Raw genomic sequence first — 14,945 nt, 5'->3', positions numbered from 1 at the left:
CAGGGCCAGTCCAAGCCTGGTGCAATTTAAAGCACTGCATTTGACCTAGAATACACTCTATCCCTTAGGACCCAGTTACCTAAGAGATCATTCCTCTCCCCAGTGGTTTGGCACAAAGTATGATCAGCTGTAGTGTCTTGGAGATAGAATCTTAGATTTGGACCTTGGGGAAATAGAACCAGGGTGTTTAAAAAAAATTTTTTTTTTCCCTACTCCAAGAGGGTCCAATTTTAAAGCTAGATTTAAAAATAGACCCTTTGCCTGGCTGGGTGGTACTGCATTGACTCTCATTCACCACTTGCCATTCCTTCTACTAGAAATACTGGATTTGTACATGTTGTGAAATGTTTTATGGGTTCTGCGGCCCAAGAGTGTCAGGCAAAGGCCAAATAAGACAGTGCTCAGGGCGCCAATGTGTAAGAATAAAGAACAATGCATCCAGGGGTGAGGCACATTTTATTTTGTCCAGGTTGGTGCTAAAACTATGAATAAGCTGTAGCACAAGATGTCTGGGGTGGGTATTTCCACACGCAGAAAAATTTTTGCACTCCTATTTCTGTGTTACTAATTAAGAATGGCACTTAACACCAGTTCAAACTGAGCCTGGAATCTACAACAGGAAAGGGGGAGGGTGTTATGTTTTGCCTCCAGATTTAGAAGATCACAACTGGTGCTTAGTGTCAGTGTAACAAGTGTTGCCTTACTTCCCTCTGGTCTTAAAACATGTGAGTCACTTACTCTTACATTGCAACAGTTAAGTGAAGCACATCAAAAACTAAGTTTTCTTATTAAAAAAAAGAGAGATGAGGATCTTATATGTATTGAAATTTTAAGAATCTTTTTGCTCTTTTCAAGCAGCAAAATATTTTACATTCTCTTTATATCTAATTTGGTGAATCACTCTGATCACAGATTTAATTTATTCGCGTCCTTTGTGGAGCTGTGGGACCACACATCAAGTCTGCATCTCCTATAGCTTTAAGAGAAGGTAATTCTTGTTTTGGAGTAGGGGAGGTGGCACCAGTTCCCGGCTCCTCCACCCTCCGCCCGCCGGCCAGTACTCAGGTTCCCGCGGCCGCGGGTCGAGGCCCGCCTTCCGCCGCGCTCTGAGCAGCCGCCGGAATGCAGCGCTGCTTCCCACTTGCCCGAGGATGCGGCCAAGGGCCGCCGCCGGGCCCGCCTGCCCCTCAGCTCCTCCTGGCTTGGCCGCTTCCGGGCCCCGTGAGGGCCCCGGAGCCCTCCTCACCTCCCCGTGCCTGGGCGCCGGGCCTACCGGAGAAGCCCGGAGCCTTGGGGCAGTCTGCTCCTACCCCTGAGGGCTCCGGCTCGCGGCTCCTGGAAGACATACCCGCCCACCGGAGTCTGCGCGGCCCCCGGCAGTGCGCTCCGCTCTGCGCCTTCGCAGGTCCTGCACGCCCTCTCCCTCCCCAGCTCCCCAAGGCCGGGTACACCCACTGCCGCCGCCAGCAGTCGGGGCCCTGGCGTCCCAGTTAAATCTATTCTCTCAACCCTCGCCGGCCCCTGCTGCACACCCAGCTCTTCTCCAGGTCCTGGCAGATCAGAACGCAATATAAAGAGGCCTTCCCTAGCCCTCCCCGCCGCGGCACCCGCCCGTGCCCACTATTCTTCGACCCCTCTGAAGGCTGGACACCTGGAACCCTCCTCTTCGCGCCCTCCTGCTCCTCTGCCCCCACTGTTGGTCAAATCCATCCAGAGTTCTCAGAAATCCCGTGAGCGCGGGCCCTAGATCGTCTCCCTGCACACCCTCGGCCGCTCTTCCTGGCCCCCGGGAACCACTAACCCCCTACCCTCACCAGCCGCTCCTCTCGATCCCAGCCCCTCCTCCGGGGCCTTCCTCCTCCCTTGCCCCTCCCGAGCCGGGGTGGGAGCGGCGGCAGCTGGAAGAGAAGGGATGAGGTCATCCTCTCCCTCAGAGTCAGCTGGTGGAGGAGAGGAAGCGGGAGGAGGGAGCGCGCGGGAAGGGAGGAGAGGAATGTGCAGGTCCGAGGAGTGCCGCGGCGGCCGCTGCTGCTCCTGCTGCTGGCGGCGGCGGCGGCTCGGGCAGCAGCCGCGAGGCCGAGACCAGGAGCGCGGGCGGCGGGCAGGGGTGCGCGCGGGGCGCCGCGAGCAGCTTGGCTCGGCGCAGGCAGCCAGGCGGCGCTCCTGCCGGCCCCAGGCGCGCTGCTAGCCCGGCCCAGCGCCCAGCCCGGCGGGCGGCGGGCGGCAGCGGACGGCGGGCGAGCCGGCGCAGGAGCAGGCGGAGGGGAAACCGCACCGCCAGGGAGGGAAGCCGAGGCGAGGCGAGGAGGTGGCGGGAGGAGGAGACAGTGGGGAAAGGTGTCAGATAAAGGAGGGCTCTCAGGTTTGGAGGCATCATGGCCGCTAAGTCAGACGGGAGGCTGAAAATGAAGAAGAGCAGCGACGTGGCGTTCACCCCGCTGCAGAACTCGGACCACTCGGGCTCAGTGCAAGGATTGGCTCAGGGCTTGCCGTCGGGGTCGGGGGCCGAGGACGAGGAGGCCGCTGGGGGTGGCTGCTGCCCAGACGGCGGCGGCTGTTCGCGCTGCTGCTGCTGCTGCTGCGCCGGGAGCGGCGGCTCGGGCGGCGGCTCGGGGGGCTCCGGCGGCCCGGGCGGCGGCGGGGCGGGCTCCGCGGCGCTGTGCCTGCGCCTGGGCAGGGAGCAGAGGCGCTACTCGCTGTGGGACTGCCTCTGGATCTTGGCCGCCGTGGCCGTGTACTTCGCGGACGTGGGCACGGACATCTGGCTCGCCGTGGACTACTACTTGCGCGGCCAGCGCTGGTGGTTCGGGCTTACGCTCTTCTTCGTGGTGCTCGGCTCCCTCTCCGTGCAAGTGTTCAGTTTCCGCTGGTTTGTGCACGATTTCAGCACCGAGGACAGCGCCACAACCGCCGCCGCCTCCAGCTGCCAGCAGCCTGCAGCCGAGTGTAAGACCATGGTTACTAGTGGGTCTGCAGCCGCGGAAGGCGAGCCTCGCCCTTCCACGCCGCAAAGGCAAGCATCCAACGCCAGCAAGAGCAACATCACCTCTACCAACACTGGCAGCAACAGCGGCGGGGCCACCGGGGCCAGCGGCAAACACAGGTCTGCCTCCTGCTCCTTCTGCATCTGGCTCCTGCAGTCACTCATCCACATCTTGCAGCTCGGGCAAATCTGGAGGTACCGTATCAGGGGTCGGGGAAGAGGGAGATTTGCTGCTGCCACTACATCCCCACTGCTTTGCTTCTGCACGAAAATCGTTTAGGGTTGCTGTGGTAGTAACCCTAGTCACACTCTTTCAGTTATTTTTTAAAAACTGTTTTGCATTTTTAAAATTTGTGATCACAGCCTACCGTGGGAGGGAAGTGAGAAACAAGGGAAAGGCAACAAGGTGGTTTTGATCGCCTCATCCCTTCTGTCTTCCCACTCTGCTTCACTAGCTTCTCTCTCTTTATATGTTGTGACCCTCCCCCTCCCATATTTAGTGATACTGTTTTGGTAAGTAGGAGAGGATTCCTGTCACATCTAAAAATCCTTTTTTATTATGTTGAATTTGAAGTGTATGTTGCAATTTAGATGGCTTCTTTTGTTCTCTGAGAAAAACAGCTAATTCTATTTAGATGGCGGTTGTTGATTCTCAAAAGTACCCACATTTTAATTATCACTGCTAGAGAAGTACCTTCCTCCAAGTAAAGAGCTTAGTAGGGACAGAGCTTGTCATTTTTGGAAAATATCAATGTCTATATCTTTATATCTATCTACAAAGAATAAGTGAGTACACTTTATGGGACCCAGACTTACTTTTATGGTGTACTTTGTGATTACCTTGCAATATCCCCATATCTGATTTCTCATATAACTAAGAACCCTTGGAAAAGGGGTGGTGCACCTTGTAAACTTTAATCGTGTTTGGCATCTTCATTGACTGCTTTGCTACTTGTCATCTTATCTACCAAGTCTTTTTACACATATATCACTTCCACTTCCAAACAGGAATACAAGGCTAAACTTGTTGGGCAGAGGGACCCTCATTTGAGCAGTCAGTGCCTGGATTTAGGAATATAATGAAACAGTATGGTCAGGACTGTGTTCCTCAGACTTTTATGTTTTCAGTAGCTTTGGAAGTAATATTTTATACCTACCCAAATTCTTTGTATCAAAGCATTTAGATACTAACATCCCAGAGCTTTTTTGGTTTAAAATGATTTAGTAGGTATGTAGTGTAAGTAAAATAAGGAAACTTCCTAGCAAGTGCACTGATATGGGACTACATTCTGCTATGCCAGTGTCCTTTTCCGTTTCGTTTATAGTTATTCTTCTGTGATAGAAGACATTGTAAGTCATTAACAATGCTGAGGTATCCCATGTGGAAACAACTCAGAGAATTTGTAGAACAAAACTAAAAACTTTCTTTTGTTTGTTTATGGTGAATAATAGTGTTTTCATTGAGAAGAGCAAGTGTGGTTATTTTGCAACTTTTCCTGGGACCATTGATTTGTAAAGCAGGGTAAGCGTTTTCATGGACAGTGATCTTTCAGATTGTGAAACTTTTATTTTTAATCAGAAACTTTCTGGAAAAGTGGTATATGATATGCAGTCAGAAAGCTGATGTTGGAAACCTCCATATTTTGGACTCAAAGGACTTTTTGAAATGCCAGTTGAATGTGATAACTATATTTCCCATGGTTGATTTTTGTGAAGACTTACAGCTTGATGCCCTTCAAGTTTGATGGAAAACTCAAATGCTTGTTTTAATTACTGAAATTGGTTAGTGGCTAAGATGCATATGATTAGCAGTTTTAATCTGATAATGTGGTAAATGAAGCTCAATATTGCATTTGTTAACTTTTGCAAACTTTATGCAGGATTTGAAAAGCACTTATTTTTAGTCGCCTTTAAAATTTATAGAGTTATGTAAATAAACACTTCTCAATTCTATCAACTGAAGAACTATCCATGTTTCCTACAGATTGATACTTTATGAAAAATCTGATATCAAATTCTATGAACTGAGGATGTTGTTTTAATTATAGTTGTTTTTATTAGACCTTCTACATCAAACATTTTCCCCATTAAAAAATGATGTTTATTATCTCAGGACAAAAAATGCAGAAAGTGAGAAATAAGAAAAGAAAAGGAAAGAAGGGAAAAGGAAAGAAAAGGGCCTAAACACATCTCAGTGAGACCACAGCCACTGGGTCAACTGGCCATCCAGAAAGCCTATCGAAGGGGAGGAAGGATGGAAGTGTGAGGTTGAAAGCAGAAGGAAAACCACAGGCTCTCTGACAAATGCATTAACTGAACCAACCTTTGGAAATACAGGGTTACACATGATTCCTTTTGTTAAGCATTTCTACAGTGTTTTCCTTAAAGACTTTTAAAGTTCATTCTGCTAATGCATGTTCATCTGGGAAGAAGTATTGTTGGAAATATTTCAGATATTATTTGTCTACATTTTCAGAATAATGCGTTTAATATCCAAATCTGTATTATCTAATCTAACTATTACTGGATTCTGGTTAAGATATTTTGGGGATGGTGTGGTAACTTGTTGGAAGCATGATCTGAGACTCAGCCTAATTTTATTTTTATAAAGTATGTTAAAAAACAAAACAAAACAATGTTAGCCTAACGTAGGAAATTAAAATTGGATCAGAAAGTTCATGGAATTTAATACTCAGATGCATCCTAAATTATTTCAACTTCTCTAAGTGTAGATTATTTGAATGGACCTTTGGGGAGTAGATGCATCTGGTGAAATGCAATTAATCCCAGATTATAGTACTAGAACACTATTATTCCTTAAATTAGGAGCATCCCTCTGCCTCTCTATCTTTTCTTTTCAGTGCATTTGTACACAAATGTTGCAGAAACACAAGGGTACTGAATGGTTCAAAGCTCAAAAGTCATTATTCATGTTTTAACATGCTACTTTCTAAGGTCAATAAAATAGATTTTAGCCAGGTTGGTAACAGTTCATTGTATTTCCATGAAATTCCAGTTGTTTTAGGTAAGGGCCAGATTCTAAAAGCTTTCTATAGATAAAATTACTATTTTAAACATTTTGGAAAAGATATGCAATGTATTTATACATTTATTACAAATGCAACTGCTGAAAGCAATGATACATAATCATTTCAATTAAAATTTACTAATGGGAAATTAATGTCAGCTTTTAAATTCATAGGAGTTGATCCTAAGAAAGAGCCATTTGAAATAGTGAACTTTTGCTACCATGTGAAAAAAACAATTATGACTTTAAAGGAACTGTGCCTGTGAATGAATGAAAAACTATTTTTTTCTTGTTCATTTCATATGATTCCAGAAGTCACTAAGAGTGCATTTCAGCCAGTGGGAATCACAAATGCCCAATCAGAACAATCTTTAGTCTTCATACACATTATCAATTATATCTAGATGTCTTCTTCCTTCAGAATTTGTGACTTACTCTTAAAATTTGACCTGCATTTCTCTTGTATATGTATGTACATATTTAGTTGTTTTCTATCAAATAGGCAGATTGCAAACAATAAATCAATGCATGGTAAAGTGGGTAGTATTTACTAGTTTAGGTTTTGTTTCTGAATATCTGCCATGAGAGTCATGGAAGTGGGGAGGGAAGACCTGGAGAAAAAATCAGCTTTTTCAGCTCTTCTCATGCTTGTTATTCCACAAGGTATTAACGTGTGTTCCATGTTCAAATACATTGGGAAAATGATCGGTTAAACAGAGTTAAACAGATCTCTCTATAGCAGGACTTCTCAGAGCCTAAGCCATTAATAAGCTAATGTGTAATTGTCAGTAACTTTTTAAAGAACACTCCTATTAAATACTCTTGTGATGAGGTGGCACACAAAGCACTTTGATTAATATTGTTCTATACCATTCTTAAAAATGCCAAAAATGAATAATAACAATTTTATATGGCAATTAAAAAATCTACAGATATTTTTATATTCCTTATTTCATCTAAGTTTTAAAATAAACGAATAGGAAATCATCAGTATCTCTGATGTAGGATATGTTCTTTGTGCTGGGATCGTGTCTCGTGAAAATGAAGAATGGAAGCACCAACCAAGGAGAGGTGAGGAGTTGTAAAAGAGGATAGTTTATTAAAAGTGAAGAGTAAAGAGTTGCAGCTCTCTGAACGAGAGGGGATCCCAAACGGGTTTCCCAGTGACTGAGGCAAAAGTTCTTACTTTTATACCTTCCCTTGCCTGTTTGGGGAAGGGGGCTGGTGCCTTCTAATGGAATTTGTGTATCAAGTTTGTCCTGTTTGCCTACTCTAAAGGGATTAACGAACCCATTCTTATTTATCAGATCTGTTCCTTTGTCCAGCCAAAGGGGATTTATGAGATAATTTATTAACCTCAAGGCGTATTCTTATATCTTTGTCCTGGAGTGAAGGAATTTATTAACCTCAAGGCGTATTCTCATATCTTTGTCCTGGAGTGAAGGAGACATACAAGAACTGGAGTTTCAGGATATGGCTGCCTTTTATTTATTCCACCAGGGACCTCTCTGTTTACCTCACAACATGCTGACTAAACTGTCTCAATCCCCGCTCTGAAGACGTAACCCTAACTGCCATTAGGGAATAGGGGCGATGACCGCTGTGGCTACTTCAGGCTGAAGAGAGGCGTAGAAAGAGACCGGCAGCTAGGGCTTGTCCAGAGGCCTATCTAAGGGTCCCCGGTAGATGAACAAATCCAGGTGAGGATGTTGTTGTCCTGTAGGCCATCATAGTCAACCAGTAGGTAGTCTGTAAGCTGAGACGTATTGTAGGCAACAGCATGAGGTAATACCTATAATAATGGACAAAAGAAAAATGAGAAAAGTTTCCTTAAGTCCTGCTAAACTAGGAAGCCAGGAAGTAAGGAAGGAAAAAAAAAATCTAGGCCAAAGAATCTTGTTTTTAGTTTAATACTGGAAACTGTATTATAAATTATGAAAAAAAAAATCTAGGCCAAAGAATCTTGTTTTTAGTTTAATATTGGAAACTGTATTATGAATTTGTTTAACTTTATCTTTAATAAACTGAATTATCAGAGAGATTGAAACAGCATAACCTTTTAAACTTTTACATCCTTGATTATGTTTGAGAAGTAGATAATCTATGGCAGCTCTGTTTTTGAGAACTGTTTCTCTGACCTGTCCTAACTCTTGTCTCATGCCATGGATAGCCTGTGAGGTAGTGTTGAGGGCCTCTGTTATTGGGTAAGCTATTGTTACAGACACCAGGACCGGAAAGAACCCAAGCAGCACTCAGAGAGCTAGGAAGGTCAGCTTTATTATGCTGGCGAGCTCAGCGGGATCTTTCCCAAAATACTGAGCCCCTAGCAAGGTTTTGAGCAGGTTTTTATGGGTTGGGGACTTCCTTGAGTCGGGAAAGGGGTAGGTGTCGTCTGGTGATTGTCTCGGGGTGTGGCTTGGGGGGGGTTATGCGGAAGTGGGCTGGGGCTTAGGCTGGGGACTTCTCTCTCCGCTGGGGCCACCATTTTAGGTCAGTTTCATGTGGCAGGGAACCATTTTAGGTCAGTTTCTCCATGATGTCCCCCCTGTTGATGATCATAAGTGGTAACAACTTAGAGATCATCATATTGGCTAAGAGGACGATAACTCCATAGGGCAAGGATCTGGGCTGTAGCCCGATGGGTGACCGAGGTCTCTATGAGACATATGACAGCATTGACTAAGCATGGCCCGACAGTAGCAAGGAGGAAGATCGTGAGGAGTGGGCCAGCTAGGGGTAGGAGCCAAGAGGACCATGAGCTGGGATTGAGTCCCCAAGAGCCATGGAGGTCGTCTCTGCATTTCTGGATGCGGTCGCGGAGTTCGCGAACTTTAGCGGTGACGATCCCAGACTGGTTGACAAAGTAGCAGCATTCTTCTCCTAGGAGCAGACAGGTGCCTCCTTTCTTGGCAGTCAGTAGGTCTAATGCCCGCCTGTTCTGTAGGGCGACTGCTGCAAGGCTGTTGAGTTGGGACTAGAGGGTAGCGAGAGAATCGGCAACTCGATCCATGTCATCGTAGAGTTCCTGGGAGAGCCTATGATAGAAACTGACAGAGGATCCGAGCCCGGCAGTCCCAGAAGTGACCCCAGGCCTGAGTAGAAAAAGGGCTGCAGCAACACATTTCCAGCACGGGGTAAGCCTAGCCTCCAGCTCAGAGTCGGTATACAGCTAGGCCTCCGGGGTGAGGAAAATCTGGATGCAAGGATCGGTGAGGTTGGAATCTACACAGTGAAAAACAAGTCCATTACAGAGGAGAAAGATGCCAGGCAAGGCACAGTACGGGGTACCCGAGGGAACTGAGAGGTTATGGGTGCATAAGGAGGGCTGTAGTTTACCCCAGGAAGTCACAATGGAGGGAAACTACACAGGTATAGTTGGGCGTGGAGGCCACTGGTATTTGGTCAGTTATTGGCCCGAGGGTGTAGGTGACATTGTTTGGGCTGGTATCGTTGTCTGGGCTCCAGTCAGGGGGAACTGGGATTCCAATATAACTGGTCCAGGCGAGGGGTAGGTAAATCCAGCAGGCGGGGGTGGAGGCAGGGTTAGGGGCGTTTAGCCAGGTGGTCGCCCACAAGCTATAGGTGGTGTTCAGGAGGTGCCGAGTGAATAGCGAGGTATCAGGGACTCGGGTTAGTCTCTGCAGGGAGGTTAGGTTGAGACCTCAGTAAAGGGGACGATTCCCTAAAGAGAGGTTGGCAACCTGATGGACCTTGTCTTTGATTTGTTGGGCGAGGGCCAGGTCCTGGACTCCTCCCCCATCAGAGTGACCGATGTGGGTAAGATAGGTCCAACATGCCTGTCATCCTAGTGTGCCTGGGCAGTTAGGGCTTGTGATTTTCCCCGTCCAACAGCGCTTGGACCCATCGTAGCAGAGGGAGGCTGTGGTGTAACACTGCAAGGGCATGATGGTAAAGTACGAGAAGGTAGGATGGCCAGCGAATTTTCCCCAGCAGCCTGGGGGACAGGAAGGGGAGGTCGTGATTCCTTCCCCCCGGGGAAGAGATAGTATGAGAAAAAGCCAAATCATGGCTGCTGCCTAAGACACGTTAGGGAGAGGAGGCAAAGATCCCAGAACAGGAAGTAGAACCATAACAGTCCCTTCTCCAGTGGTGACCAGCTCGGTGGGCGGATGCAACGAGACCAGCAAAGGGTAGAAACAATAGGAGTCCAATAACAGTGAAGACGGAGGCTGGGCAGATGATGGCGAGGCTCATCCGGGCTGTTTCTTGAGGGTCAGACGGAGTGGATGGGCCGGGTCAGATTGGACAATCCAGGCGTCATCCTCTGGCTGGGCTCTTTTAACTCGAGTGTGATGGATCCACGGAGCGATGCCTGAAACTTTCAGGGCGGTGGGAGTAACAAGCATGACAGTGGGAGGGCCTGTCCACCAGGGTCAGACGGGTTTGTGCTTCCAATCTTTGACCCAGATTTGATCTCCCAGGATAAAGGGGTGTACCGGGGTCCCGAGAGAAATGGGGGCCCTTTCCAGAATGTAAGCACGTACATCTGTGAGGACCTTGCCTAGCACGGCCATCTGGTTTTGGAGGCTAGAGAACCCCAGCTGGCGAATGTCGCCAGAGAGGCTGGTTAGCAGGGGAGCGGGCCTCCCGAACATCATTTTGAAGGGAGAGAACCCAGATTTGCCAGAGGTGCAGTGCGCCCGAAGGACGGCTAGTGGTAGGAGGTCCACCCACCCTAGGGAGGTCTCCTGATGGAGTTTAGCTAATGTCTCCTTGAGGGTACTGTTCATGCATTCAACTTTCCCTGAGCTTTGTGGACCGTATGCTGTATGGAGTCTCCAGTTGATGCCCATGGCCCTGATTACCGTCTGGAGGAGTCCTGCTATGAAAGCTGGCCCATTGTCACTGTGGATAGAAAGTGGAATCCCATAGCGGGGGATAATCTCCTGGAGGAGGACCGTGGCTACTTCGCGGCTCTTCTCAGTCTGAGTGGGGAAGGCTTCGACCCACCCAGAGTAGGTACAGACCAGGACCAGCAAGTACTCAATACCGCGGCAGTTTGTCACGTCAGTGAAGTCGACTTCGAGGTCCTCGAAAGGTGCGGTACCACTTCTCTGAATCCCAGGGATGGGGCTAGGGCCAGACTTTGGATTGTTCTTTGCACAAGTGAGGCAGCATTCTCCGATGGACTTGCAAAAAGAGCTGACAGCCGGCTAATGTAGAAGTTTTTGGCTAGGAGGCTTTCAGGAGCAGTTTTTCCTAAGTGTGTTAACTTGTGATATTCAGTGGTTACTTGAGGACCTAGCAGGACTGGGATGAAGAGTCTTCCATCAGGCAGTTGCCACCACCCTTGTGGCAATCTGGTGGCCCCTTCTGACTTTGCCCATCTGAGTTCTTCTTTTGTGTACTGCGGGAGGAATGTGGTGGTCGTGTTAGTGACCAAGAGTAGTTCACTAGGGCTTCCCATCACCGCTGATTTGGCCGTGGTGTCGGCGAGCCTGTTCCCGACTGCTGAGGGCTCATTGCCTCTCTCTTGGCCCTGACAATGGGTAACAGCAACCTGCTGGGGAAGCCAAATGGCTTGTAGGATTTCTTGTTTATTTTTAATAGTTTTACCCTCCGCGGTCAGAAGGCTTCTTTCTTTGTATATAGCCCCATGGATATGGACGGTTGCAAAGGCATACTGAGAGTCGGTGTAGATGTTGACTTTTCGGCCCTCGGATAGAGTAAGGGCTCTTATTAGTGCCCATAGTTCTGCCCGTTGGGCCAACCATCCCGATAGATGTGCCCCTGCCTCGAGTACCTCATCTGAGGTAGTTACCGCATACCCCGCGTGACGTTTTCCGTCCCTCAGGAAGCTGCTGCCATCAGTATACAGAGTAAGGTCCGAGTTACGATGTGGGCTGTCCAGGAGGTCGGGTCTGGTGGCGTAGACCTCGCTGATAACTTCTATACAGTCATGTTCTGGATCCCCTTCCTCAGTCGGCAGGAAAGTGGCTGGCTCAGGGTGCGCACAGTTTCTAATGAGATCTGAGCGTTTTCCAGGAGTAGTCCTTGATACTGTGTCAGCCATGCATTCGACAGTCATCTGGGTCCTTGACTGTTCATTAAGGTGGTGACCGAGTGGGGTACTTTAACTATGAGTCTCTGGCCTAAGGTGAGCTTATCAGCCTCTTTGATGAGAATCACAGTGGCTGTTAGGGCCTCAGGATGGTGGCCAACCTGCTGCTACCGGTTCTAGTTTCTTTGAGAGGTAGGCGATGGGACGGAGTCATGGTCCAACTGTTTGGGCCAATAGTCATAAGGCTACTTTGTCTCTTTCATGGACGAATAAGTGGAATGGCATCTCAGCATCAGGTAACCCGAGGGCTGGGACCTGTCCAAGTGAGCTCTTGAGCTGCTGGAAGGCGTGTTCTTGATCTTCTGTCCATAGCATGGGGGACTTTTCTTGACCAGTTAGAGCCTCATATAAGGGCCGGGCTATTGCGGAAAAGCCAGGAATCCAGATCTGGCAGAAGCTGGCAGCCCCAAGGAACTCATGGAGCGCTCTCTGGTTGGTAGGCCGAGGGAGGGAAGTGATGACTTTCTTCCGCTCGGTGCTGAGGGCCCGCTGTCCTTTGGAGATGACAAAGCCCAAGTACTGTACTTGTTTTCTGCAGAGCTGGGCTTTCTTCCAGGAGACTCTATACCCTGTCTCGGCTAACTGGGACAGGAGTGCCCGCGTCACGGTTTGGCACTCGGTTTTGGTGGCACAGGCTAAAAGCCGATCATCCACCTATTGCAATAGAGTGCAGCGGTATTCTTCTCAAGGGAAGGTGGCTAAATCTGAGGCTAGCGCTTCCCTAAAGAGGGTTGGGGAGTTTTGAAGCCCTGTGGGAGCCTAGTCCATGTCGGCTGGAGCTGCCGGCCGGTATCAGGTTCAGTCCATTCAAAGGCAAACAGTGATTGGCTCTGGGGCGCCAACCGAATGCAGAAAAATGCATCTTTCAGGTCCAGGCAGGTGAACCATCCGGCCTCCGGGGGCAGCTGACTGAGGAGAGTATACGGATTTGGGACTACGGGGTATAGGGAGACTGTGGCTTGGTTTACCGCTCTCAAATATTGTACTGGCCAGTATTCTCCATTAGGCTTCCTTACCGGCAGGAGGGGAGTATTCCATGGTGACTGGCACTCTACGAGTATCTCTGCTGCTCTGAGACGGGCGGAGTGTGTTTGAATCCCTGCCCGAGCTTCCCTGGAGATGGGGTATTGGCATAGCTGTTGGAGTTGAGCTCCGGTTCTCAGTTCCATCAAAACTGGGGCCTTATGTTTTGCTAGCCCAGGAGGGTTATCTTCAGCCCAAACCTCCGGGAAATCGGCCCTGTAGGCTTCTGGGTTCTGTTCTACATTGCCAGTCCCGTAGAGTCTCCATTCTTCTTCCCTCGGGGTGGTGATAGACAGAATAAGTCCCTCTGACGGGCTGCAGTGACATGGTGGCTTGGCCTGATGGCTCGAAGAAGATTTGCGCCCCTAACTTGGTAAGGAGGTTGCGTCCCAGGAGCAGGATTGGGCAGTCTGGTGAGTAGAGGAACTCGTGCAACACGGTGTGTCCTCCTAATTTACAAGTCCGAGCCTGGCAGAACGGTCGGCTCTTAGCTTGATCCTTGGTGGCTCCCATTATGGTGACTCTGCGGTCCCCGAGCGGTGCCACCGGCGTGGTGACTAACAAGTGTTCTGCTCCAGTATCTACCATAAAAGTCACTGTTGGTCCCCTCCATCTAAGTCAATCGTAGGCTCTTGGGGGCCGAGTTCGAAGGAGCCTGGTCCTCTTTAGTCCGACTTGATTCCTGCTAACCCTATGAAGTAAGGCTCCAGGCTGGTTGGGTTGGGACCACGGGGAGGCCGAGGCTTTCCTTTCCGACAGCTGGGGCACTCATTCTTCCAATGGCCCAGTTCCTTACAATATGCGCATTGGTCTTCTTTTAGTGGGGTGCGAGGACAGGGGCCTGCCTGCGGGTGGGGAGGCCCTATTCTTTCGGGCCCATCCCCTTCTTGTTGGAGAGCAGCCAAGAGGAGCTTTTTCTCTCCTCTTATCAGCCTCTCGTTTAGTTACAACCTCACAGTTCCAATAAACCTTGTTAACCACCTCCAAGAGCTGGGTGATATTCATTCCTGCGAACCCCTTGAGTTTTTGGAGTTTTCCACGGATATCAGGAGCTGCCTGAACAACGAAGGCCGACTTTATCATCCTCTGATTCTCGAGAGCTTCTGGAACAAATGGGATGTAAACTCGGAACACCTCACAGAGATGTTCATAGAAGTCGCCAGGAGTTTCTTCCCCATTTTGGGTTACATCGGCTGTTTTGAACATATTGGTTAGTTTTCAGGCTCCTGTTTGCAACCCTCGTAGGAGAGCATCTAGGAATCGGCTGATTGCACCTCTTCTCACTTCAATATTAAAGTCCCAATAAGGCCGTGCATCCAGAGAAGCCTCGGTCGCCCAGATGGCAGCATCTAAGACTCCTCTGGGGGCCATTTCTTTTAGCCACTGCCTTGCCCCCTGTATGATCTGCCAGCATTCTTCGGTGTTGAAGAACATTTTTAGGAGCTGTTGACAGTCCTCCCAGGTGGGGCGATGAGTGTGGAAGATAGATTCCATAAGATCTATCATGGCTTGCAGTTTCTCCGAGTAAGCTGGGGTATGATGTTTCCAATTCAACAGGTCAGTGGTGGAGAAGGGCTGGTAGTAGATGATGGGGCGTCCTGGCTGGAGGGTCCCATCATCTCCAACTTGGTCTGGCCCTCTGGTCTCCTGGAGGGGCAGCTGAAGCAGAGGCGGGTCTTTGGACCGAAGTCCACTAGCAGGCCCTAGTGAGGGTTGGTGTTTAGGATCAGGGGCTCCCTGGGGAGGGCTTGAGAGGTCAGGTGTTGGCCCGGGGTGGGTGGCGGGGGGGTTGGACGGAGGCGGGGTGTCTGGAAACGGCGGGGCCATGC

At 49.1% G+C, this 14,945-nt stretch overlaps 1 protein-coding gene across 5 annotated transcripts in view; it reads left to right on the top strand.

Annotated features, from left to right (window-relative positions):
- The first annotated feature begins 2,287 nt into the window (after positions 1-2,287).
- The window catches only part of XKR4 (XK related 4), a 489,214-nt gene continuing 476,556 nt past the window's right edge, over positions 2,288-14,945 (top strand). For all 5 annotated transcript variants that reach the window (XR_004424985.1, XR_004424984.1, XR_004424983.1 and 2 more), the window contains exon 1: positions 2,288-3,178. Coding sequence is in view for 1 of the 5 variants with exons in the window: in XM_033126487.1 (XP_032982378.1) it covers positions 2,376-3,178 (803 nt within the window). In the remaining 4 variants the exon portion in view is untranslated. The remainder of the gene's footprint in view (positions 3,179-14,945) is intronic.

The sequence above is a fragment of the Rhinolophus ferrumequinum genome, chromosome 14, assembly GCF_004115265.2.
Source record: "Rhinolophus ferrumequinum isolate MPI-CBG mRhiFer1 chromosome 14, mRhiFer1_v1.p, whole genome shotgun sequence".
Taxonomy (NCBI): domain Eukaryota; kingdom Metazoa; phylum Chordata; class Mammalia; order Chiroptera; family Rhinolophidae; genus Rhinolophus; species Rhinolophus ferrumequinum.
This window is presented reverse-complemented; position numbering and strand designations above follow the sequence as displayed.